This window comes from Geotrypetes seraphini, chromosome 10 (genome assembly GCF_902459505.1).
Source record: "Geotrypetes seraphini chromosome 10, aGeoSer1.1, whole genome shotgun sequence".
NCBI lineage: Eukaryota > Metazoa > Chordata > Amphibia > Gymnophiona > Dermophiidae > Geotrypetes > Geotrypetes seraphini.
Genome location: NC_047093.1, coordinates 30,936,854 through 30,961,826, shown reverse-complemented (window position 1 = coordinate 30,961,826; position 24,973 = coordinate 30,936,854). Strand labels below are relative to the sequence as shown.

The 24,973-nt window shown below is 42.5% G+C and overlaps 2 protein-coding genes and 1 long non-coding RNA gene across 8 annotated transcripts in view; 2 read left to right on the top strand and 1 right to left on the bottom strand.

Annotated features, from left to right (window-relative positions):
* Positions 1–15,957, top strand: part of SRP68 (signal recognition particle 68) — an 82,949-nt gene extending 66,992 nt beyond the window's left edge. For both annotated transcript variants that reach the window (XM_033961910.1, XM_033961912.1), the window contains exons 13-16: positions 6,514–6,643; positions 8,807–8,882; positions 10,244–10,296; positions 11,587–15,957. In XM_033961910.1, the coding sequence (XP_033817801.1) occupies positions 6,514–6,643; positions 8,807–8,882; positions 10,244–10,296; positions 11,587–11,814 (487 nt within the window). In that variant the 3' untranslated portion in view covers positions 11,815–15,957. The remainder of the gene's footprint in view (positions 1–6,513; positions 6,644–8,806; positions 8,883–10,243; positions 10,297–11,586) is intronic.
* The window catches only part of LOC117368339, a 34,707-nt gene continuing 10,839 nt past the window's right edge, over positions 1,106–24,973 (bottom strand). Inside the window, exon 3 of the long non-coding RNA XR_004540947.1 lies at positions 1,106–1,631. This is a non-coding gene — a long non-coding RNA (uncharacterized LOC117368339). The remainder of the gene's footprint in view (positions 1,632–24,973) is intronic.
* EVPL (envoplakin) overlaps positions 20,381–24,973 on the top strand; it is a 138,350-nt gene continuing 133,757 nt past the window's right edge. For 2 of the 5 annotated variants that reach the window (XM_033961909.1, XM_033961905.1), the window contains exon 1: positions 20,426–20,509. The gene's annotated coding sequence lies outside the window, so the exon portion shown is untranslated. Of the gene's footprint in view, positions 20,510–20,807; positions 20,828–21,457; positions 21,542–24,973 lie in introns of those variants that run through there. The other 3 variants (XM_033961906.1, XM_033961908.1, XM_033961907.1) reach the window with 3 other exon arrangements.

The window sequence follows — 24,973 nt, the reverse complement described above, 5'->3', positions numbered from 1 at the left end:
GCAGGGAGAAGCTGGGCCTGCCTGCGGGGAACGCATTAAGAGAAGGGGGGGCCCTTGGAGCAGGCTAGACCGCGGGAAGGGAAGGTGGAGGGGCCAAAAGGAGCAGACTACATCGTGGTAAGAGTAGGGAAGGGGGGTGGGGGAAAATGTTGCTACTGCTGCATAGGGACCTGGAGGGGGAGGGAAATGCTGTTGCAGCTGCAAAGGGAAATGCAGGGAAAGAATGACAGACAGACAGCAGTAGGGAGGGAGACAGAAAGAAAGGAAGAAAGACACAGGGGCAGGAAGAGGGACAGAAAGACAGAGAAAGGGGGCCAGGGAGAGAGAGAGACAGTGGGAGGTAGAGAGACAAAAAGACAGACAGACATATATTCTAGCACCCGTTAATGTAATGGGCTTAATGACTAGTTTTATTATAAAGAACTTTCTATGCCTATCACGTTTTATTCATACATGTAGGTACTTTTAACCTAAATTAGTTGACATTTTAATAAACTAATTGTCCTTATAGTGGTTTGACCTGTGTCCTTTCCCCACTCCCTTTTTTGCTCTTACAGTTCACACGTGGGGTTGTGATTTTTTTTGTTCTTTTTATTGTATGATACATATCCACATTCAGACGTAGTGCAGTACTGATTCAGTAACCAGTGTTGCCATGCAGGAGATCTGAATTTGATTCTTGGACCAGTCAATTATCCCAAGTGCCCTCTAGAGATGCTATGAGTGGAATTCTCAGCCATTGGTTGATGGTATGGTCTTGGCTATTTTCAGAAGCAGTACCTGGAAGCCATACATTGAGTTCTTGTTAGCCAGGCTTTAGGGGGAGACAGACCAGACTGCAATTTGTGGAGGCCTTTTGCTAAGGTTTATTACTGTGATGATGGGCAGAGTTAAGAAGTGGAGTCTAAAAAGGAAGGTGAGGGGAGCTCAGGATCTCAAATGATGGCTCATTGCACTTTAGCCTGATTTCTAATCCATTGAGTTGGATGCCCAACAAAGCAGAAGAAAAGCTTTATTCTTTATCGTCCCTCCAGACTGGCACAGACGGATGAGTTTATGCTCCTCTGCCAGCAGGTGAAGACTGAGAAAACATTGATTTTTGGCAGTAGTACAAGTGGGCTGTGCAGTCCTGTCTACAATCAATCTGTTGTCAGTCTCCCAACAGGTGGGGATGGTAAGCTTGTGCAGTCTTTCCTCTTGTTAGGGCTTGTTGGATCTGATTAGTGGCCTTTTTTACAATCCGGATTGAGCTTGGGGGACCCTTTTGGGGGTCCGTCTAACCTCAGAGGTGCCACACTCAAGTATTATGTTAACATGTAAATACACAAAAAAAATAACCCTGGAAGGTGGAAACAAGGAAGGAGATATAACAAAGATTGCTGTGTTGTTTATGGACCATGCTAAAAATTTGTAGAAACATAAAATTTAGAATATTGTACACCAGAGCAAAACAGAAAAACCTTGGATAGACTAGTTAGTATGGCTTTCTTATGTTCTCATGGCGTCTTCAAAAGATGATGTGGAGGAGTAGCCTAATGGTTAGAGCCGCAGGCAGAGAACAAGAGAATCACTGTTCAAATCTCTCTACAGTTCCTTGGGATCTTGGGCTAGTCGTTTAAATCCTCCATCGCCTGCAGGAGAGGAAAATGACTACAGTAAATGAATGTAACTCACCTTGATCTATAACTGAAAAAGACATAAGCCAAATCCAAAATGCCTTCTCTTCCCTTTAATTATAACAAATCCAGGTTCTTCATCTAAATGTCAGCCTGGTACATTTGTGGCTTTAACATTTTTAGGAGACACTTCAAGACATTTGAATTTTATTTTTATTTTTTTTATTTTTTTGTAGTCTTGTCTGATAAGTTAACATTTGTGTGTATGTGTGTGTGTGGGTGGGGGTTAACTAAATTGCTCTGCTACTGGAGCAGGATCATTCCATAAGAAACAAAACGTTTGTGGCTACTAGAAAAAATGCATACAACTTTGATGGCTGCAGCCTGTGCATGTCTGACTAGCCCAAAATTCAGGTTACTTTGTGTAACTCATATTTCTTGCATCAATTATGAAGCCATCAGCACCATCAAAATTTTATTTCTGGAGTTGGGCAGGAAGACGGGGAGCTACTTTTGTTTTTAATTTTGAAAACAATTATTTTGCTACTACTGCTTAGTTCTGTAGCACTGCTAGATGTATGTATTTTCGTGAATGTATCGGATATGTAGGCAGTTTTGTTCTTAAGTGCATAGTTCTTTTTTTGTGTGCTTTATACTTGCACAATGAAATGATTTTGGACCACAGGAAATGTGCTGTGTGTGTAGAGGGAGACGTTGATTTATAGCTTGGTCATTTTGTTCACTTTAGGGCAATTAATGATCAAATTGTTTTCTTGGGTCATCCTTTTTCTTTTTTTTAGTAATTTTATAACATTTCCATACACATGGAAGGGCATAATCAAAACATACTACAAGAACGAGAGGGTATTCGGAAAAATTAAAAGGGGACAGATTCAGAACCAATGCTAGGAAGTTCTTCTTCACCCAAAGGGTGGTGGACACCTGGAATGCACTTCCAGAGGGTGTGATAGGGGTTCAAGAGGGGATTAGATGATTTCCTGAAGGAAAAGGGGATAGAAGGGTATAGACAGAGGATTACTATACAGGTCCTGGACCTGATGGGCTGCCGCGTGAGCGGACTGCTGAGCACAATGGACCTCTGGTCTGACCCAGCAGAGGCACTGCTTATGTTCTTATATGTCTAAGTTTGATTTGGTAGTATGGTGCTAGATGCCCAAAGTCGGCAGTGGAAAAATATCCATTTTTTGAAAAATGTCTATCTGGACGTCTAGGCTATTGTTCATCCAGACCGCCAGGACGTCTATGTTTATACCACATTTTCTACCAAAATTTTGTCTAAGTCCGAAACGCCCAGAACAAGACCATTGTAATGGACTGGCTTCCCAGACATGGCAACTAGAGAGTTGTGCTGGGACAGAAATCCTGCCCATCCCCCTACCTGTCCCCACCAGTATCCCGCCTGTCCCTGCGCATCCCCCCATAAAAGTTGCCTGTCCCCATAAAAAGCAAGAATTATTTCTGACAATTTTGATTTTGATTTTTTTTTTTTTAGTCTTAGGACTCCTTTTATCAAGGTGCGGTAGGGGTTTAACGTGCGGAATACCGCACGTTAAAACCGCCTGCCGCGCTAGTCGCTAACGCCTCCATTGACGAGGCGTTAGTTTTTTGGCTTGCCGCGGGGGTTTGCGCGTGATGAAATGTCTGCGCTAACCCCGCTAGCGCACCTTAATAAAAGGAGCCCTTAGATTATTTAAAGCAACAATAAAATACAATATAAACAAATAACAGTGAACAGAAATAAGAGATGCATTCATCACCAGAAATAATTAGAATAGACATTAGGTCATGTGCTGTAGAGTTGACAATTTCTCGTTAAAAGAAATAAGAGTTGGATTTTTTTGGCAATATAAAGCTCATATCTGTAGAGCAAACAAATCTGGTTCTACCATCTGGCATAGGTAACTTGTGAGAGGTCCTTCCAAGATCCACAAATGATTTTTAATGCAGCAGTGAGTAAAGAATAAAAAAATAAAGCATCAAAATAATTTAAAGTAGACTTGAGAGAGGCACTTTTCAGGACAATGGTTGCATAAGAAAAATGTGCCAAACAAACTGAGCAAGTACTTCATTTTGTACTAAACACAATTGGTGTTATAACCATGAGAGGGGGCTGGGCCTCCTTCTTTGAGCTTAACCCCCCCTCAAAATGATCATCACCCTTCCTGTAGCTGGTGGAACATTTAGTTTTTCCATCATTTTATCTATCTTCTACTAATTCTCTTTCCAGGCCTTGGGATTCCCAGTTCCATCCCCATGGGAGTCCCGTAGACCTGGGTGGGGATCCCCGTGGGAGTCACGTAGCCCTGGGGGATCCCCGTTCGTATGCAGATCCCTGTTCGCATGCAGACTTCTAATAGCAACAGAGTAGTGGATCAACTTAGAGGGCAATGCTGTGAACTTCACAAAAAAGGTACCAGATAAACATCTCAACAGAACTCCCTTATAGGTTATGGTGAGCCCCCAAAACCAACTATACCCACCTGTCTACAACCCCAATAGCCCTTATGGCTGCAGGTAAAAATTATATGGCAGTAGAGTGGGTTGGGGGGGTTGGTGGGTGCATATGTTCCACCATAAATGTGGTGGTTAGAGGGGCTTATGTACCTTGGTCCTCCTCTCTATGGTTCACTAGCCCACCTCCAGGCTATTTAAGACACCTGTGTTCAGCTCTACTAGGCTTTTCTATACCAGTTGCAGATGTCCTGGAGACAGGTATGTATTTTTTTTATTCTGATCTTTGTGGGGATGTGAGGGGGGGTCAATGAACACTGAGGGAGAGTGTGTAGGTCTTTAGTTTGTTTCTGCAGTGGTTATCTGCTCATTTTGGATACCTTTTTTGCACTTATACCTGTTTTTTACATCATCTTAACTCACAACATTTAAGTTTTATCCAGGATGTCTAGTAAAACATTCAATTATCCCTGCAGGATGACTAAGTCTAGGTTGGCCCACATCCCACCCTAACCACTCCTCCAGTTACGCCCCTTTCAGCTCTGGGCGCACAGCGGCATTCAGAGGCATAAAAAGTCTCGTGACACTTCCAGAAAGTCTGATTGATTATCAGCACTTGAACCTGTCTTTTAGGTCATTTAAGTGCCGACTTGGGCAGGTTTTTAGATGTGTTTAAGCTTTGATTATGAGCCCCATAGAAATCAAGTTAGGAAAGAAAGAAAGAAAACCAATACATAGCATTACAACATCATGAAAATACCTACAAGCCCTCGTCATGAGAGAGAAATCTTACCTTTTTTTTTTTTTTTTTTTTTAATTATTTTCAGGAGAAATTTAGAAAAGGAAAACTAAACATATATCCTGTCTACTTTTATGTGATAAAAAAACTAAATCCAACTCTTACTTTATGGCTTAGTTCTTTATCTCATGGCCATTAAGAAAATTCTCTAGTTGCATTGAGTCCCAAGAAATAAATTCCTTCTCCTGAAAGATAATGAGATATTTAAGAAAAAATTTAGCACCCAGAGCTAAAACTCAAAAGTCTCTTATGCCTTAACTTGAGTTGCTCTGGATACATCAGGAAACAGGTTGATTTTTCCATTGCAAAAATTAACATCTTTTTTTTTACCCTAAAGTATGTTTTCATTACCAGCGAATTATGTTTTTAGTGGACAAACGTAACTAGGAGAGTGAATCTAGTTAAGACATTAACTTGAGATTCTTCTAAAAAAGCAGTTACATCCACCACCGTAGTTATTAGCTAATCCATATTCTGTTGAAAATCAGCAATTTTTTTAATTACTCAGTTGAATCGTATCATTATTTGCTAATTCCAAACCTTCTTTTAAATACTTTCTAACTAGTGTTTCTGAAGATAGCAAATAAGTAGAGGGAAAATTAAGGAGATGAAGGTTCAAGATATATGGAAGTTAAATTTATTTATGGAGGGTTTACTTGGGACTAATTTCTCAGACAGCCACCTTTTCCAAACAGGTATGGGAAAAATTTGAAAATGTGGATTCAAACTTATTGTTGCTTGTCTCAATTATGGAGTCACAGGTTACTAATCTGTGAGCTAGTTCTACCTCAACGATTAAAGATTTTCAAACTATATACAGTCAAACTTCGGTTTGCGAGTGTTTTGCAAGACGAGCAAAACGTTTGCAAAATTGGCGCCTTGGAAACCGAGCTTGACTCCCCCCCTATGAACCAGCATACCCCCCCACCGCGATCTGGCATCCCCCCCACACACACCCACTCACCCAAACACATTGGCTTACCCCCATCTGGCTCCAGCACCAACGCACAGGACATGCCGGTGCCCGAAGATCTGTCTTCCTTTTGCTGGGCCTTGAGCATCTGCGCATGCTCAAGGCCTTCTAGTTCTCGCTCTCTCTGAGATTCTCGGAGAGAGCGAGAACTAGAAGGTCTTGAGCATGCGCAGATGTTCAAGGCCCAGCAAAAGGAAGACAGCAGATCTTCGGGCACCGGCATGTCCTGTGCGTTGGTGCTTGTGCCAGTGCCAGATGGGGGTAAGCCAATGTGTTTGAGCGGGTGGGTGATCTTGCATGGATGATCTTGCGACGCGAGCAGGGGGAGATGCTGGATCGCGGGGGGGAGATGTGGAGCAGCGCTGGTGGCCTCGGGGGTGGGGTGGGAAAGGTGGAGCAGCGCTGCAGGCCTCAGGGGGTGGGTGGGAATTATATCAAGCGAGTTTCCCTTAGTTCCTATGGGGAAACTCGCTTTCATATACGAGTACTTTGGTTTATGAGCATGCTTCTGGAACGAATTATGCTCGTAAACCAAGGTTCCACTGTATATTAAATTCTTGGGTTGTCTTAATGACTCTCAAGAATTACTCTGTTTGTAAACCTGTGCACTTTGACAACAGAGCATAGTGATGACATCTAATTTGCTTTTCTAGGTGTTTTTTTATTGCACAGTCCTATGTTCTAGTGAAGAAATGGAGTGAAGCTCTTGTCCTGTATGATCGTGTTCTGAAGTACGCTAATGAAGTTCGAACCCAGACTGGAGCTGCTAAGAAAAGCTTGAAAGTATGAAAAACATATTTTATTTGTGCCACAGGCTGCTATGATTGTGGTTTGATTTTATTGTGTTCATTTAGACTGTTTTTAGGGTGGGTTGGTATCTCTAACATAGCGGATGAAGACCAGCTTAGGCCTTCAGTCTGACCAGTTTTTCAGTCTACATTGCTAAGAAAATATCCCAGCAGAAGGAACTTTACTTTTGATAAGATATTATGCATTATCCAAGTTGTCAATATCATATAAGCACTTAAGCTTCTATAACTGGCAGCTAAAATCCGTTTCTGATCTTAGCTTTTCACAAATAAACCAATAAAAAAACACCCTTCTGATGCAAAAAAAAAAAAAAGGTACTTAAATGGGGCTTTGGTATTTTTCCAGTGATAATCTAATGATTTCCCTACCCATTGTCTGCTTTGGATACTCGATTCTGCTACAGCTTTTCTACCGGTATGCTGACAGCTCTACAGTTGTACAAATGTGTTTTGAGATGGTTATTTTTATTCGATATACTGCCTTTCTTCCATGGATATCAAAGCAGTTTACAATACACTGATATAGTACTCAGGTACTCTAAGCATTTTCCATGCCTGTCCCAGGTAATGGAGGGTTAAGTGACTTGCCTGGGGTCATAAGGAATGGCACTGGGATCAAAATCACAACTTTGGGGTGCTGAGCTAGCAACTCTAACCACTAGGCCACTAGTGTTAGAACTAGAGAATGACACGGGGACAAAGTTTGTCCCAGTCTCCTTGTCATTCTCTAGTTTGAACCTTTGCTATGAATACAATTTCTTTATTATCCACCAGACCAGTCCAGAACACATAGGTTATGCCTTGTAACAGTAGATGGTGACAGAGAACAAAAACTTGTAAATTCCTGTTTTATTTATATTACCTTGCAGCCCCAAGCTCTTCATTGCCCATCGCCATCTAATAGATACAGAAAATATTCTAGGCAGCTAGTTTCTAAATGTTTGGTATGTCCTGAGCCCAGCTGAGTATGGTATATTGAGGGGGCATTCAGGGGCTGGCTATGCTCTCAGGAGAGTGACCGGGACTCCTCCAGGTGTCCATTTTCTTAAAAGGTCTACATGGGGATTTTTCCATCTCCTCCTCCTCTCCACACCATCCTCTGGAGCTCCTTTTTGATTATTATTTTTTTTTTTTAAAGGGGAGAGAGATGGTTACCAAGTTACCATTTCTGTTCTGCAGTTGGTAGAGGGATAGTGGGATGGGAGGGAGTTCTGGTATTTGCTACTCTCTGCTGCCTCCTTCCTCTCTTCCCCCCCCCCTCCCCCATAGTATGTTGGGAGCAATTGTACCCCATTCTACACCACTCAGGATTTTGCAGACTTCAGTCATATCTCTCCTCAGCTGGGAGTTGCTCTTGCCTCTAGACCAGGGGTGTCCAATGTCGGTCCTCGAGGGCCGCAGTCCAGTCAGATTTTCAGGATTTCCCCAATGAATATACATGAGGTCTATTTGCATGCACTGCTTTCATTGTATGCTAATAGATCTCATGCATATTCATGGAGGAAATCCTGAAAACCCGACTGGATTGCGGCCCTCGAGGACTGACATTGGACACCCCTGCTCTAGACCATTAGAGGATGTACAGTAGACCCAGAGAAAGTAGGATGGGTGTTGGAGTGAGGAGGCTGCTTCTGTTTGGGGGTGGGGGTGAACCACAGAACATAGCCCAGAAAGTTTCAATCTCGGCTCAAAATTTGCTGGTATTTTTGGCCAAAACTGAAACAAGGCCAAATGTGGGTTTTGGGCTGGTTTTGGTGCTGAAACCAAAATTTGGTTAGCTGCTAATTATGTAACAGCCACCTTCCTATTCTCCCTTCCCTCTGACAGCAGAGAACATGAGCTGGGAATTCAATCCAGAAGATCCTAGGCCTACTCTGTGCCTGTTCTTGATAAGCAAGTCTCTCCCACCCCCACCCTTCCATTGAAGGACATTTTCCACTATTACCATGCTTTTGTATGTATTTGTATTTTGTGGTGGTTTTGTCCCCGCTCCTCATCTCATTATCAATAAATTCTAATATGTTGTACACCATCTTGGATAAATTTTCTTCAAAAAGGCAGGTCATCATAGAAATGTTCCTGTCAGTTCGTGTATGCTTTGACTTTCTTTTGAGTAAAATTACTTTTAATGCTTTAGGACCTGCCAAATGTCCAGGACTTGATTACACAGGTGAATGCAGAGAAGTATTCCTTGCAGGCAGCTGCCATCTTGGGTAAGCCTTGAGCTAATCATAAGCACTTTACTGTCCTTCAAAACAGTAAGCAATTAAAGTAATGGTTAATATAGATGCAATCTTCTATCTTATGTGGTTGCCTGTGCTAATCTCTTCAAACCTGTTGCTCTCTTTCTTCCTCTAGTACTGTGTGGTCAAAGCCTTTCCAGCATCATCTTGATAGGATTGAGGAAGCACAAACTGTGTTGCTTAGGATGTTGCTTTTGTTAAATGGCAGCGATTGACACAACTTAGATGAGAGGTTTATTATTCAGTTAGGTTAGAGCAGTGTTTCTCAACTTGGTCCTGCAGTACTCCCTTGCCAGTCAGGTTTTCAGGCTATCCACAGTGAATATGCATAAACTTGATTTGCATGCACTGCCTCCTTTAAATGCAAGTTTCTTTTATTATATGCAAATTTCTTTCATTGTGGATAGCCTGAAAACCTGACTGGCAAGGGGGAGGCGTACTGCAGGACCGAGTTGAGAAACACTGGGTTAGAGTATCTGAAACATAAGCTATAGAGACAATCAGTTCTTCAGGACTCATCATTTGAGGGTGGAAACAGTCATTTGTAAACCATGTCTGCACACATCATACTTGCTAAGTTTATTAAATTTGATATACTACCTATACAAAAGTATTAGGCGGTTTACTGTGAACAAAAAATTAACAATTATCATAGTGGAATATCTGCTACTACCTAGCCTTTAGATTCCCTCCCTCCCCCCCTATACAAGATAAGATTGCTGCAGGCTTGTGACTTATGGCCAGCCAGACTCTTTACGTTAACACTAAAACTTGTATTTTTCCAGTTAGCTTTTTTAAAAAATCAGTCATTGGACAGATATAGAGGTCAGCTTTTCCTTATCATGACCGGGGTAGCCATACAAATGGTTATTCGCAACTGGAAGAACTGGGATTGCCTTAATTTAAATTTTTGGTGTGCAAATTTATGTTTAATTTATAGATTTGAAAAAATGAATATGGATATGCCGGGACATACTAAGAGATTTAAATTAATCTGGGGCCCTTTGACATCTTTTATGGATTCATTGTAGTTGTCTTTTCCTTTGTTCCTGTTGGTATATTGCAAACACACCCAGGGGAGGGAGGGCGAGAGGGAGGTATTTCTTTGTATGGTTCTATTCCCTTATGAAATGTTGGGTGGGATTTGTTATTGTTGTATGGATTTTGATTGATTATAAATGCATATATGATTAATTTTATTTGTATAGATACTGTATTGCATTTTTGTTGGTTTTGAAACTCTAAAGATTTATTTAAAAAAAAAAAAATTCAGATAGACTATCCCTTTGCCATAAGTGCTGGTGTTCAAAGTTTCTCTGAATTGTTTTCAGATGCTGACAACACTAGTGAGGCAGAGTCTCCTTCCCAGGTGAAAGATAGCAAGGTAAGAATTGTGCCTCCTGTGTTTGGAATAGGAGGCAGAAAAGGGAACAGGAAGCCAACATTTTAATGTAAATACTAGTATTTTAGCCCGTTACATTAACGGGTGCTAGAATATATGTCTGTCTGTCTTTATTTCTGACTCTCCCTCCCTCCCGCTGTCTTTCTTTCTGTCTGTCTCTGTCCCTGGCCCCCTTTGTCTGCCTTTCTGTGTATCTCCCTGCCCCTGTATCTTTCTTCTTTTCTTTCTATCTCCCTTCCTCCCACTGTCTGTCTGTCTTTCTATCTATCTGTCTCTCAGCAGCCAAAGCAGCATTCCCTCCCCCTCCATTTCCCTCCCCCCACACCACTTCCCTGTGCAGCAGCAGTAGTGTTCTACCCCCCTTTCCCTTCCCGCGGTCTGTCCGGCTCCCTTAGTCCCTTACCGCCCCCCCCCCTTCCCTTCCCTTCCCGCGGTCCCGACTACGAACCTGGCGATTCCAGCAGTGTGTGCAGCAGTCTTCACACGCTGCTTCGAGTCCTTCTACTGCCCTGATTTATTCTGGCACGTCCCTGATGACATCTTCAGAGACTGCTGCACACGCTGCTGGAATCGCCAGGTTCGTAGTCGGGACTGCGGGAAGGGAAGGGGGGGCGGCAAAGGACTCGGGTCCCGGGCGGCGGGGTCAGCGCAAGAGCCGGGGCGGAAAGTTGCTGGGCTCCTCGGGTCTGTCGTGGAGGCCGGGCCAGCTCCACTTCTCGGTTTGTCCCGGGGAAGGGGGGGGCAGGAGGCCTAGGCGGTGATAGGGGCTGCGGCGGCCGTCTCCGAGTGACACCAATTCTCGCTTCTCCTTTTCTGTCACTCCCGGACCGCTGTTCCGCGCCCTCTGACGACTATGGTACACTTTTATTTTCCCCCTCTGTGGCTGCATCTAAATGTCCCGCCACCAAACGCACCTGTCGCATCTCTAGCGCACCTTTGGATACGTAGTAAGCGCGCATGCGCACTTGTGCCGCCACATCCCGACAGATCAGGGGTCAGGGAACACACGGCGCGAGTGAGCATGCGCGCTTAGCATTTTATTATTATAGATGTTCATGTTCTAGTTAAATGGATAACAAGGAATGATTTTTTATTATTTGTTTTGAAATTAGGGCAGGTGTTCAGCTTCCTCATTACTGAACTATATTTAAAACGAGCATTTTAAACAGGAGGGAGAAGGAATAGGAAAACAGAAATGCTGCAGGGTTTTTATTTGTTATTAATATTATAGTTCCTTGTCCTCAATTTTTTTTTTGCCTCTTGTCTTCACAGCCTCTCTCTGACTGCCTTGAGATCTTCTGCCTCGATTCATCTCTGGTTACGAAGCAGGCCAACCTCGTACAATTCCCCCCTGGCTTTCAGCCCATCCCATGCAAACCCCTCTTCTTTGACCTGGCCCTTAATCATGTGACTCTCCCGCCCTTAGAAGACAAAGTAGAGCAGAAGGCGAAAAGTGGCCTGACTGGTTACATCAAGGGCATTTTTGGATTCAGAGGTTAATTAAGCTGATACAAGTGAAAGAGGAAAAGTGGGGAGCAGTTCTGTATTGGTGAAGTTTCAGCGTACATTGACACAGCACCTTGGTCTCCTCAGTGCATTATCCACTTGTATTCTTTACATCTGACTAGTCTGTATTAGAAGAGCACCTACTTACTGGAAAATCATAACATCTAGAGCAGAGGAACTCCCATGTGGTCTGCAATGAAGTGCTGGAACTTCAAGGTCAAAACTCACTTATCTTGGACCAGTAACTTTCTATTCTTCAAAATTAAAATGAATGGTAAATGAGAAATATGGATTATTGAAAGACAAATTCCCTTTATTTGGCAGCTGTTAACACAGATAGTCACATAAGCAGGTGAGAGAATCAACTCTCCTAGCTAGGATAAAGATCTGGTTTTGTTATAACTACTGTGCTTTTCCCACCTTAGTCTGCCTTATTTTGTTCCTTATGTGCCATTTTTCATCAGCAAATAGTGTATTTTTGATAGTGCAAATTTCTTATAGATGGTTTCTGTGCAGTTTCAAAACAAAGAAACTGCAGACAGATGTACAAGTTGATAAGGTACGCAGGAGTTTACACACAGACTGCTCTTTGGTGATTATTTGTGCATAGGCTAAAGTTTTTTTATTTGTGGTTTCAATTGATACCTTATCAACTTAGGACCCCTGATGAAGGCGTGTTTACCGAAACATGTACCATGTCGGGTCCCTTGGTTTGTTTTAAGGTTGTAACGTTAACTGCACTCAATTCTTTGATATAATAAATTTAGCCTGCATCATTGTACGTCTGTCTGCAGTTTTTGGGGGGTTTTTTTTGTTTTGCTTTCATATTGTTTACTGCAGACCTTGTTGGATTTTCCCTTTTGTTGTTTGTTCTGTGCAGTTTCAGCAGATGCCCCCATCATAAGTACAAAACCAGAGGCACCTTGTTTTGTGTGTCTTGTTAATTTGAGCCTGCTGGACTGGGATGTGTATCTTCCATTATTTGGGGGATATGTTTGCCAGTCTAGGAAGGCATAATTGCTCATTGCAAAAAGTTAATTGGGCCTTCTGCTGTATGTATCTGTAGAGGAGATATGCGCCAGTCTGCCAAATCCAAAATGGACCATAAGTGTATAATCTGTAAGGTTGAACTCTACAGCACAATACCAAGAGTATAAGTCATGGCAGAACAATGTATTGCAACCTCCTCAAAGGTTACTTTTGAGAATCACATAGGGAGCAGCATTACCATAGGTTAGATCTTCCTCTCAAAGGCCAGTTTTTATTGATAACGGTTTTCAAATGTACTCTTTAGTTTGTGGCTCGCCAAAGTTAACAGCAACATTCTGCATACAATTATCTTAAATGCTATACATTGTGTAATGTGGGACTTTAACATATGGGACATAAGAAAAGCATGTTTCATAGTTTTGTTTTAGGTTTCCTGTACCTGCAACGTTCTCAATACTTCAGTGACCGGACAAAAGCGCATGAGACAATCGAGCGCCGACAATACAGTGCAGACATTTGCATGCAGAACATCAGCGCACCGGACTTAAACTTAATTTTAAAGTGCTCCAAAGGGGGGAACCCCCCTCCCACTTGAGTTAATACTGTTGCTGCTGCCGTTGGGGGGGGGGGAACCCCCCACATTACAGAGGAAATTGATGTTTTTCCCTAAAAAAAGGGAAAAACGCCTCTTCCCTCTATAATGGGGGGTTCCCCCCCAACACCCCCACCCAAGGGCAGCACAAACTAACTTAACTGTGGGGTTTTCCTCCCCAAACCCCCACTCGGAGCACTTTTAAAATTAAGTTTAAGTCCAGCGCGCTGATGTCCTGTGTGCAGTTGTCTGCTCCGTATTGTCGGCGCTCGATTGTCCTGCGCGTTTATGAACCCACTGCTTCAGGTGCCCTCCTGGGGGGCTGGATCTGGCATGACTCCAGCAAATTGCAGCCAGAGGGCCTTTAAGCTATGCTTATGAATAGACAGGAAGCTAGACGGACTGAGTGTTGAGAGGATGTGTTCTTATGTAACGAAATGCACCTTAAATGGCCAGTTTCAAAATCTTAGTGTCTATGCACCAAAGATACAGAATTGCTGTTTACTCTTCTCACCTGTGACCTCCCATCCAAAAGATCTTTTTATTTGTCCTCTTGGTTCTGTTATAGGTTCTAATACTCTTGATAGCCTTGGCTATCTATGTATGTTCTATATGCCCAAGCTTTTGAACTCCCTATACTTCACTTTTTCAATGGTATGCTTACTTTCCCAAGGCAAAGGCTGTTTTTCACACACACCTAAACAGTTTGAGCCCCAAAGAACCTCTGATTCTTTCCTTTCTGTTTCGGTGCCTGCAAAAACATGTCTGAGAAATAAAAAGTAGTTTGTTGAATGAATTTCCACCTGTGATATTCATGCATATTAATAGTTTACTTAGCATAACTGCTCTCAGGTGCTACAGAAATCTCCTTTTGGCAGCAAACTAACATGCATCACCCATCATTCCCCAGTAAATATTGCTCAGTTCGACTCCCTTTTCATTTAGGTTTATGCTGTATAATGAAACATAAACCACTTAATTCCTAGACTAAGTAGAGCCGAATTGTATCCAAAGCATTTTTTCCTGGTTTCTTAAATCACAGCATGTTTGGACTAGTAAAATTAAGAAGTATAACGAAGAGAGGATGTGACACTTGGGAGTGGAGATTGACATGCCCTGTGTTTTGACCAGCTCCATGTTGACTTAATCTGCATGGCCTTGGATATGTATTTTCCATTACCCTGAGCTTGCTTGGGACATTCTCAATCTTTCAGGGGTTGTTTCAGTTCAGCTTTTAAAACTGTATCTCCTGAATGGAAATCGGTATCAAAATCCCATTTGGATGGTTGGTGCTATAGAAATGCAATCAGTTTTTCATGTGTTTGAATAATCATATTTTCCAAATAACTTTGAAGTATATATGCCCAAAAATCAAATAGGGTACTCATGCGCAAAAGTTGTTTCTTGATGTAGCTAAGGAATTTACAATGGAAAGCAACTGCCATGATGAAGGATAAAAATGCACAGAAAAAATACTACTATTTTTACAGTTCACTGTACCTGTTCATCCAAAAAAAGAGACCAGGTGGAGCCTGTCAGCTGGCATAGTTAAGCACTTTATTTATAATGTCGGGCTGCAATTGTTCTTTGTTGATCAGGAAAGTCAGCTAAAGACGGGTTTCTTAATTCCTAAAGGTGTGTGAAAATACAGTTCATTGCTAAAGGTCACACAGAGAGAGTCGGTAGCAAAGGGAAATGTTAAGCTTATGCCTCAGGATTTCTCCCTGCTCCCTGATTCGGTACTTGGACCCTCTGGCCTGCTGATGTTACCTTGCCATTACTGAATTTCCATGTCAAGAGCATTATTAGCCTAGTGACATTTAGAAAAGGTGTCCACTTTCCATGGCAGCCATGTGAAAACAGCTGAAAAATAAGAGTAAACCTATTATGTACTAAAGCTCCAGCTGTACACCTGCTCCTTCTACCCTCTGTTTTCAAACTGAAATACAAAATTATACATAGCTCAGAAACCATGTATATTACTTTGCCTTGAATAATTTCAAAAGGGACAAAAAGATTGTTACCTTTATTTCAGGAATGCACTACGTAGGGACTTTTCTTGATCTAAAAGGGTGTTTAAAATATAATAAGTTTCTGCTCATATGACAAAAAGAAAACTTTATTTAAGAAAAAAAAACAAGTATGAGATGCAAATTGACTATTTTTCATTTATCAAAGTAATAGACTTTGAACTAACAGGTGGTGAAAAAAAGTTTGTAATTCATGTCATCCTCTTATTTCATGAAAAATGTGTCTTTAAAAGTGAGCCACGACTCTTTAAGTGGCTGCTGGATGCTCATGTTTAGTTATTTTCTTTTTTTTTCTTTTCTTCAGTTAATGTCCATCATTTTGAACCTGTGTCTCCTTGTTTGAATTTTACATTAACTCAAATTTTGAAGATCATTTGTCTTAATGTTTATAATAAATTTCTCTTGCCTTTTCTTCATTATATATTGCTGTACTTTCCATAAACTCTTGCCTACACCCCCATTTAAAAAAAAAAAGACTGCAAGCACAATCTTTTCCCAATTAAATGGTGCTCTGTTTTATCTCTCGCTGCTGTTGCAAATGTCTAAAAAGGTCAAATGTCATCTGAACTTTAAACAGTTGTGACACATAACTGATGAGAAACCACACAACCATTTTTGCGTTCTGTTTTTAAAATTTTAATTGAAGTGTTAAGGAATAGTGCATGGTTCTTTTAGCCAGAGAATGTAGAAAAATCGCTTTGCATTTTGAGAAGTTGCCTGTGCAGAAGTTTGGGCAGACATTAACAAGGATCTGGGCAGAGTTGCTTTGTTTTTGTGCTGTACTTTAATAGGGGTGGCATGTTCAGCCAAAGTCATTTACTACTGGAAGCAGTTCCTCCTGAGTTTTATGTGACAGACTATACATTGTATTCTGAGCATCCTTTTGAAGAAGAGTAGTTGTACTAAGGAACGATCCATAAATAGGAAAATATGCAGTTGTTTCCTTGGAAGCTCGATCTCCGCTTAGAAAAGGATGAAATGCAGAATGAAGGACACAGAATTTATCGTTCCTCACAGAGCCTAAGAGCTGCTTTACATCTTGGAGAACATGATATGTAGAGACAGTGTCCTGGACAATCAGATGATGAGATTCTGCCACACTGCAGTGAACACAATAATGCATTTGGTTCTGGCAGCTGTTTTCCAGCTGTTGCAGAAGAGGAGATAGAACACGTGAGGGGGCTTAGCTGTCATATATTATATTTCTTTTATAAAAGGATGATGATGAATTAAACAGAGTAAAGAAAAGTACATTAATGGAAACTTGTTAATGTACCAATTAATCTCCTATTCATTAAATAAGTTTTTAGTATTTAGATTGATGTTTTGCAGGATTTTGGTATAATCTTCTTGCAATATGGTATAAATTCCATGTATGAAACTATTCAGTTTCCAGCAGCTAAGACTGGAGCTACTCCAGACATTGTCTTTATTACAGCTTATTTGATAATCATAATCTAACCACAAGCAGCTAAAGATTAAACATATTTCCTTTAGTAAAGATAGAGCTGCTGCAATGGATAGTCCAATGCGATAGGAATGGTATGTTGAACCATAGGGTTATCCATGCATGCTTGCAAGCATTCTGCAGAAGATGTCAAGCATAGCTTTTCAACTCCTCTTCCCCAGTCTCTGCTGCCCCCTTCAGTTCGTCCTTCTACAAGCAAGCATGATGGTGTCATTCTGATCTGCTACCCTTATTTCTTTTTTTTATTTTTGCAGTGGGAGGGGGGGGGGTCTTTTTTGGTTGTTTGTATATTTTTTTACACAACTCCAGGCAGCTCCAGGACCGGTTCTGCCTTTTTGGAGAACAGACACTGCAGCTGAGAGATGCATCCTTTGGGGACCTGTACAGCTAGCCTGCTGCATATTTGTGGAGCTCAGGGTTCCAGACCCTCAACATTGTCTCGCTTCCTTAAATTAACAGCTTTAGTGCCAGCTGTTATGCAGCAATAGCCCCTAAATGCATGATGTGCCTTGCTGTTAGACCAGTGGTCTCAAACCCTTTGCAGGGCCACATTTTGGATTTGTAGGTAATTGGAGGGCCTCAGAAGAAGTAGTTAATGTCTTATTAAAGAAATTACAATTTTGCATGAGGTAAAACTCTTTATAGTTTATAAAGTTTTCCTTTTGGCAAAGTCTTAATAATAATATTGTCATTTTTAGCTAAAGAGACACATGATCAAGAAACTTTTATTTTACTTTTGTGATTATGATAAACATGCCAAGTGCCTCAAAATAGTACCTGGCGGGGCTGCTAGTTTGAGACCACTGTGTTAGACCATCAATCCCCACCATCTATTCTTCAATAATGGCCTCTAATCCAGGTCCCAAGTTCCTTACTCATGCCTAAAAAATAATGGTAGCTCTTTATGGCTACATGCCTACTGGTTTGTGAACTTTCATCCAGGAACTTGTCTAAATGCATTTAAACCATATTATGTTTACCTTGACTGTATCTTCTAGTACAGGGGTGCCCACACTTTTTGGGCTTGTGAGCTACTTTTAAAATGACCAAGTCCAAATGATCTACCCACAATAAAAAATTTTTAAAAACACAAAGCACACTATATGCAGAGAAAATGTTAATTATCATTTGTATTTGGGGGTTTTATCAGAGGTCAGGGCAGATGACTTTAAAATATGCAATGTCACCTCAGTAACAACTATACAAAAATAGACAAATATACTCCTCCCTTTTTACTAAACTGCGATAGCAGTTTTTAGCGCAGGGAGCTGCACTGAATGCCCCACACTGTTCTCGATGCTCATAGGCTCCCTGCGCTAAAAACCGCTATTGCGGTTTAGTAAAAGGGGGCCATAGTGCAAAATATAGATAGCAGATATAAATTCTCAAAACAGACACATTTTGATCACTAAATTGAAAATAAAATCATTTTTCCTACCTTTGGTAATTTCATTAGTCTCTGGTTACACTTTCTTCTGACTGTGCATCCAATATTTCTTCCCTTCTTTCAGCCTACTGTATGCTTCCAGACCTCATTCCATCTTGTCAACTTTTTCTTCTCTCCCTGCCTCTCTCCCCTTCCCTTTCTTTCTCTCTGCCTCCCTGTCTTTCTCCATGCCCCTTTTCTTTCTTTCTCCCTGTCCTCCCCTTTCTTTATCTGTTTCCTTTCATTCTTTCTGTCTCCCTACCCTCCCCCAAGCCACTGCCGCCCCCATTGGAGAACAGGCCTCCAAACCACTGCTGCCCAAGCTCTCCCTGCTTCCCAACGCAGAAGGGCTGGGCCCATCAGCCTTCAACCCCGATGTCAATTCTGACTTTGGAGAGGAAGTTCTGGGGCAGCGATTGGCGTCGGGTGGGGAAGGCTGGTCAGCTCGGCACTTCTGTGTTGGAAAGCAGGTAGAATGCGAAGGCAACGCGGTGGACTCGTGTTGCCTTCGCAATCTATTGATCGATTGCGATCGACCTTATGGGCACCCCTGTTCTAGTACCATGTACTACAGCTTACGTGTGGAACGTAACAATCATTTTCTCGATGTGTGTTAAAGTCCCCTATCTTATAGTTTTAAGGGGTTTCCTCTTATAGGAGGAGTTCAAATTGACTTGATCCATCTGTTGGGCATCCATCAAAGTTCTAAAGTGAGAAAACACAATGTCCCATTTCTCTTTGGTTCCTTCAGCCTCATTCTACCACAGTACTGTGACCCAGATTCGTTAAAGATAGCGATTCAATCGCTGTTGGCTAATTTTGGAAACAGCAATTGATTCACTATCGTTTTTGCATGCAAATTATTTGCACGCAAACTCCCAACTCAGTGAATAATTGAGTCGCGGCAGAGCTGTGACCGGAGAAGCAGCCTCCTGTCACTACTGGCAGGGCTTCTGCTGGTTTTTTTTCTTTTTTAATTGGGCAGATATTTTGCACGTATTGTGCAAAATATCTGCCCAATAAAAAGAAAAAAAGCTCCCCCTGACAAAGTGCCCCCTCCCTCCCTGAACCAAAAATGCCTGCCAAGGTCTGCTGCTGCAAACGAATGGTAGGAGCGATTCCCAATCCCTCCTATCATCAGCCCCTCTTTCCCCTCCCCTTCCCCCCACCAAATGGCAGGAGCGATGCTTACTCCCTCCTGCCACCAGAAAGCAGTCATCGATGCCCAAAACAATGGCCAATCAGGGACTGCCGTAGGCTACTCATTAAGTCAATCAGGGCCTTAGGCCCCTCCCTGTGCATCCCGGAGAAACACAAGGGACTGAGCACCTCTCCTGCTCCTAACTTAAGGGAGGGGGAAGGGGGTGTCAGCGTCTGTTGTCCGGTGGCAGGAGGAAGTGGGCATCCCTCCTGTCATTCAAGTTTATTATAAAATTTAATTAATCGCCTATTCCAAATTCTAGGCGATGTACACTAGGTAAAAATACAAAATATGGGCATTTTTGGTGGGTTCAGGGAGGGAGGGAGGGAGGGGGCGCTGTCAGGTGGGGTGGCTTTTTTTTTTATTTATTTAGATATTTTACATCTGTAATACACGCAAAATATCAGTGCCATTAAAAAAAAAAACCCAGGCAGACCTGTCAGTAACACAGGTCTACAGCAGTTGGGCTTTACAATCGTAAAACCCGATGCAAAATAGCCAAGCAAGTGTTAGTGAATCAATCACTTGGCTATTTTGCATTGGATTTTACTCCTTTGCATGGGTGAATCAAATCGGACAGGAGATTTATTGGACAGCTGTTTAGTGAATCGGGTTGCGTTCTGCGACCATCGTTACAGGATTGGTAAATTTAGTTAATCTAGCCCTATGACAGGTGATGGAAGGTAAAGTATTGGCCTTTCCATGCGCCTCAGCTGCAGAGGCGCCAATCTGTGGCTGACTCAGGGAGATATGAAGGTGCTTACCTGTAACAGGGGTTTGCTGTGGACAGCAGAATAAGTTAGGCCCACTGACTCTCCCTCCTCCCCTAAGGATGATTCATCAGAGCCTTAACTCTAGAACCTGTGCCAGGAGGGGATCACTCAGGTATAGAGGAGAGAAAATTTGCTCCAGGCTGGTTGGATGACATCACCAATGTGTGTGACTGACTTATTCTGTTGTCCACAGAGAACCCCTATTACAGGTAAGTAACTTCACTTTCCTGTGTGCTGACTTGTGGAAGCATAGATAATGCAGGAGCCCTTGCCACCTCCAAATTTTTTTTAAAATAGTCATGAGTGAAATGTACTAATGTCAACCTTAGTGCATGGCCATTAAAGTGGAGGGGGGAGAATTAGATAATGAGGGGGTGTTATAGTGACTAAAAATGTCCTAGGCACTAAAGTCCATATTTAGTGAAGCTAAAGCGCTGCAGTGGGATTTGAATCCTGGTTTCTCTGATCTTCCTACCTGCTCCTCCATTTCGAAGTAGTGTAGGTGGAAAAGGTACTTATTACTCTGGGTAAGAAACACAAAACAGACGTCCTAATTAAGATATATTTGTCTGATACGATTACAACTTGAAACACAAACAGGATTTACGATTCTAGCCATAAATCTTGTTCATACAAAAGGATGATTGGAGTTATGAGCAATAATTAATTCGTGGATTGAGTTGATGATGTTCCCCTCGGGATAGAGGTTGTCCTTTATGTGGTAGTCTCCTGGCTCCTCCTTCCAACGTCGCCACCTTCCCTTTCCTACATGAGCTCTTTACACGATATGAAAGTTCATTTAACTACAAAGCATGACCGTGTACTGCTAGGGAACACTTCCTCTGAGCCACATCCTTGGATTTGTATTCCTCAAACACCCGTTTATATAAATTATATACCAAAAGTCACCGTCGGAAACAGCAGTAAAAGTGCACACATGCGAAATGAATGCATTGACTGAACGCATCGTAATATATCTCAAATACCTCCAGTTGGGGCTAACTGTAAAAGAAAAATAATAAAATAAAGAAGCCTGTGATCCTATTTCACAAAGCATCTGATCTCGGCGCCTAAAGAGTGCGCCCTACCTGGCCCCTCCCCCTCCCTTGGAACTGCACCTTGGAAGGCCTTGGACGAGGTGGGGGCGGGGCTCGTCGCACTTCCTCAAAGTTTCAGAGTTTGCAGATGGGCAGCAGATTTAAGCTGGCCAGATCCTCCCACCAGAAAGCGGGGGAGGGGAGGTAAGAGTCTGGAGGGGAGGCTGAAACTGGATCCTGATTGTACTAGAGTTTCCAGTTTGGGTGGTGATAGGGCTCGATTATGGCTTATTGATTGCACGTTTTGTGATCCGGTTTCCAGGGTTCATTTGTTCATGTGATCAGACTGTAATCATGCGCTTTTTTTTTTTTTTTTTACTGCTGGGCAAACGTATCTGGAGCTCGTGCTCTTGTGAAAAGTCCACATATTACTGTAATCAAGGGGTCTCAAATTCCCTCCTTGAGGGCCGCCATCCAGTCGGGTTTTCAGGATTTCCCCCAATGAATATGCATGAGATCTATGTGCATGCACTGCTTTCAATGCATATTCATGGGGGAAATCCTGAAAATCCGACTGGATGGCTGCCCTCAAGGAGGGACTTTGAGATCCCTGCTCAAATGACGTTTTGTTTTTATTTATTTAAAAAAGTTGTTTCCAGGTCTATTCCAGTACCTCTTTCACAATCACTTTCCATCTTCCTTAAAAGGAAAATCTATATCTTTTTCAACTGGTTCTTCTTTTTTTGGGTGGGGGGCATTTCCCTTAGTAACAGCTACTATTGCAAGCCGTTTTCTAGTGCTAATATACCCCAACTCCTATGTACAGTACATATGCCTAAGTCAGGGGTGTCAAAGTCCCTCCTCTAGGGCTGCAATCCAGTCGGGTTTTCAGGATTTCCTCAATGAATATGCATGAGATCTATTAGCATACTATGAAAGCAGTGCATGCAAATAGATGTCATGCATATTCATTGGGTAAATCTGGAAAACCCAACTGGATTGAGGCCCTCGAGGAGGGACTTTGACACCCCTGGCCTAAGGGATGATCTCTGCTCCATGTGAAGAAACAAGACTTGTTAAAGCCGATGAGGAGTAGCCACGTTCAAGACTTAAAAGCAGCTTGAAACAGGGGTTTAGGCAGGATCTGAAGATTTTCTGATGCAATAGAGCAGGGGTCCCCAAAGTCCCTCCTTGAGGGCCAAATCCAGTCGGGTTTTCAGGATTCCCCCAATGAATATGCATTGAAAGAAGTGCATACACATAGATCTCATGCATATTCATTGAGGAAATCCTGAAAACCCGACTGGATTCGGCCCTCAAGGAGGGACTTTGGGGACCCCTGCAATAGAGCCTGTGAAAGTAAGACTTGTCCATTATACTATATGTGGGTGTCTTGTGGAGGAGTAGCCTGAGAAGGGTTCAATTCCCAGTGCAGCCCCTTGTGACTCTCTAGGTAAGTCACTTAATCCTCCAATGCCCCAGATACAAAAGAAGTACCTGTATATAATATGCTACTTTGATTGTAAACACAGAAAGGCAGTATATCAAATCCCATCCCTTTTCCCAAGTCATATTTGCCAAGGCTATCCTACTACGCCAACCACAGACCTAGGTGGCTTAAGGGTTAAGAGAGATTCCCTCAGTACTGCTCTTTTCTGGACCAGATGTGCTAACTAAGCAATTTTCAGTAGACTAGTGCTTCCCAGGCTTGGTCCTGGGGACACGCAAAGCCAGTCAGGTTTTCAAGATTTCCGCAATGAATATGCATGAGGAATATTTGCATTACCTGGATGAAGTACATGCAAATCTGTCTCATGAATATTCCTGAAAACCTGACTGGCTGAGATGCTCCCAGGCCCAAAATGGGGCAGTCCTTTAGGGCCTGATATTCAAAAGTACTTGTCCATTTTTTTCTGAACACAATCTTCTTTTTCTGAACACAATTGTCTTGCCACTATCTAGTTCAGGGGCTTCCAACCTGAGCCTTCACCCAGGTTCGGTTTTCAGGATTTTCCAAATGAATATAGATCTATTTGCATACAATGGAAGCAGTGCATGCAAATAGATCTCATGTAAATTCATTGGGGACATCCTGAAACCCGACTCGATTGTGGCCCTCAAGGACAGACAAGAGGCTAGAGAAACTTAGCCTCTTCTCCCTTGAAAAGAGAAGACTGAGAGGGGACATGATCGAAGCATTCAAGATATTGAAGGGAATTGACTTAGTAGAGAAAGAGAGATTGTTCACCCTCTCTGAGGTGAAGAGAACGAGAGGGCACTCGCTAAAGTTAGAAGGGAAAAGATTCCGTACAAACGTAAGGAAGTTCTTCTTCACCCAGAGAGTGGTAGAAATCTGGAATGCTCTTCCGGAAGCTGTTACAGGGGAAAGAATCCTTCAGGGATTCAAGACAAGGTTGGATAAGTTCCTACTGGAACAGAACAGACGCAGGTAAGGCTATTTTCACTGTATAAATATCGCTGCTGTAGATGTACAGACTCCTGCACTGTAATTCTGCTTTGTTTTCCGCTGTATTAATACCTATGCTAAATATGTACAGTCCCCTGCATTGTAAATTGCTCTCAACTGCATAGTACATTCCCTTACATTGTATCTTCGCTGTATATGTACAGTCTCTTACATTGTAAACCGCTCTGAACTGTTTGTGGTATTGCGGTATACAAAAATAGAGTTATTATTATTATTAGACTCAAATAGGGTACTGGTCTTTGACCTAAGGGCCGCCGCGTGAGCGTACTGCTGGGCACGATGGACCACTGGTCTGACCCAGCAGCTGCAATTTTTATATTCTTATGACTTTGGACAACCCTGATCTAGATGGTTCCAGAACTACACTGCAAGTCTTATACCCTTAATGGCGAGATCCTAGCAAAAACGGTAGCAGAACGAGACTTGGGGGTAATCGTCAGTGAGGACATGAAGTCTGCCAATCAAGTGGAGCAGGCTTCGTCCAAGGCAAGACAAATCATGGGCTGCATACGAAGGGGTTTCGTCAGTCGTAAGGCGGAAGTCATTATGCCATTGTATAGATCCATGGTGAGGCCCCACCTGGAATACTGTGTGCAATTCTGGAGGCCGCATTATTGCAAGGATGTGTTGAGACTGGAGTCGGTGCAAAGAATGGCCACCCGGATGGTCTCGGGACTCAAGGATCTACCATACAAAAAACGGCTTGACAAATTACAGCTATACTCGCTCGAGGAGCGCAGAGAGAGGGGGGACATGATCGAGACGTTCAAGTATCTTACGGGCCGCATCGAGGCGGAGGAAGATATCTTCTTTTTCAAGGGTCCCACGACAACAAGAGGGCATCCGTTGAAAATCAGGGGCGGGAAACTACGAGGTGACACCAGGAAATTCTTTTTCACTGAAAGAGTGGTTGATCGCTGGAATAGTCTTCCACTACAGGTGATTGAGGCCAGCAGCGTGCCTGATTTTAAGGCCAAATGGGATCGGCACATGGGATCTATTCACAGGGCAAAGGTAGGGGAGGGACATTAAGGTGGGCAGACTAGATGGGCCGTGGGCCCTTATCTGCCGTCTATTTCTATGTTTCTATGTTTCTATGTTTACACACACACATTCCACCTATGCTACAGATTGTAAGCATTATTCAG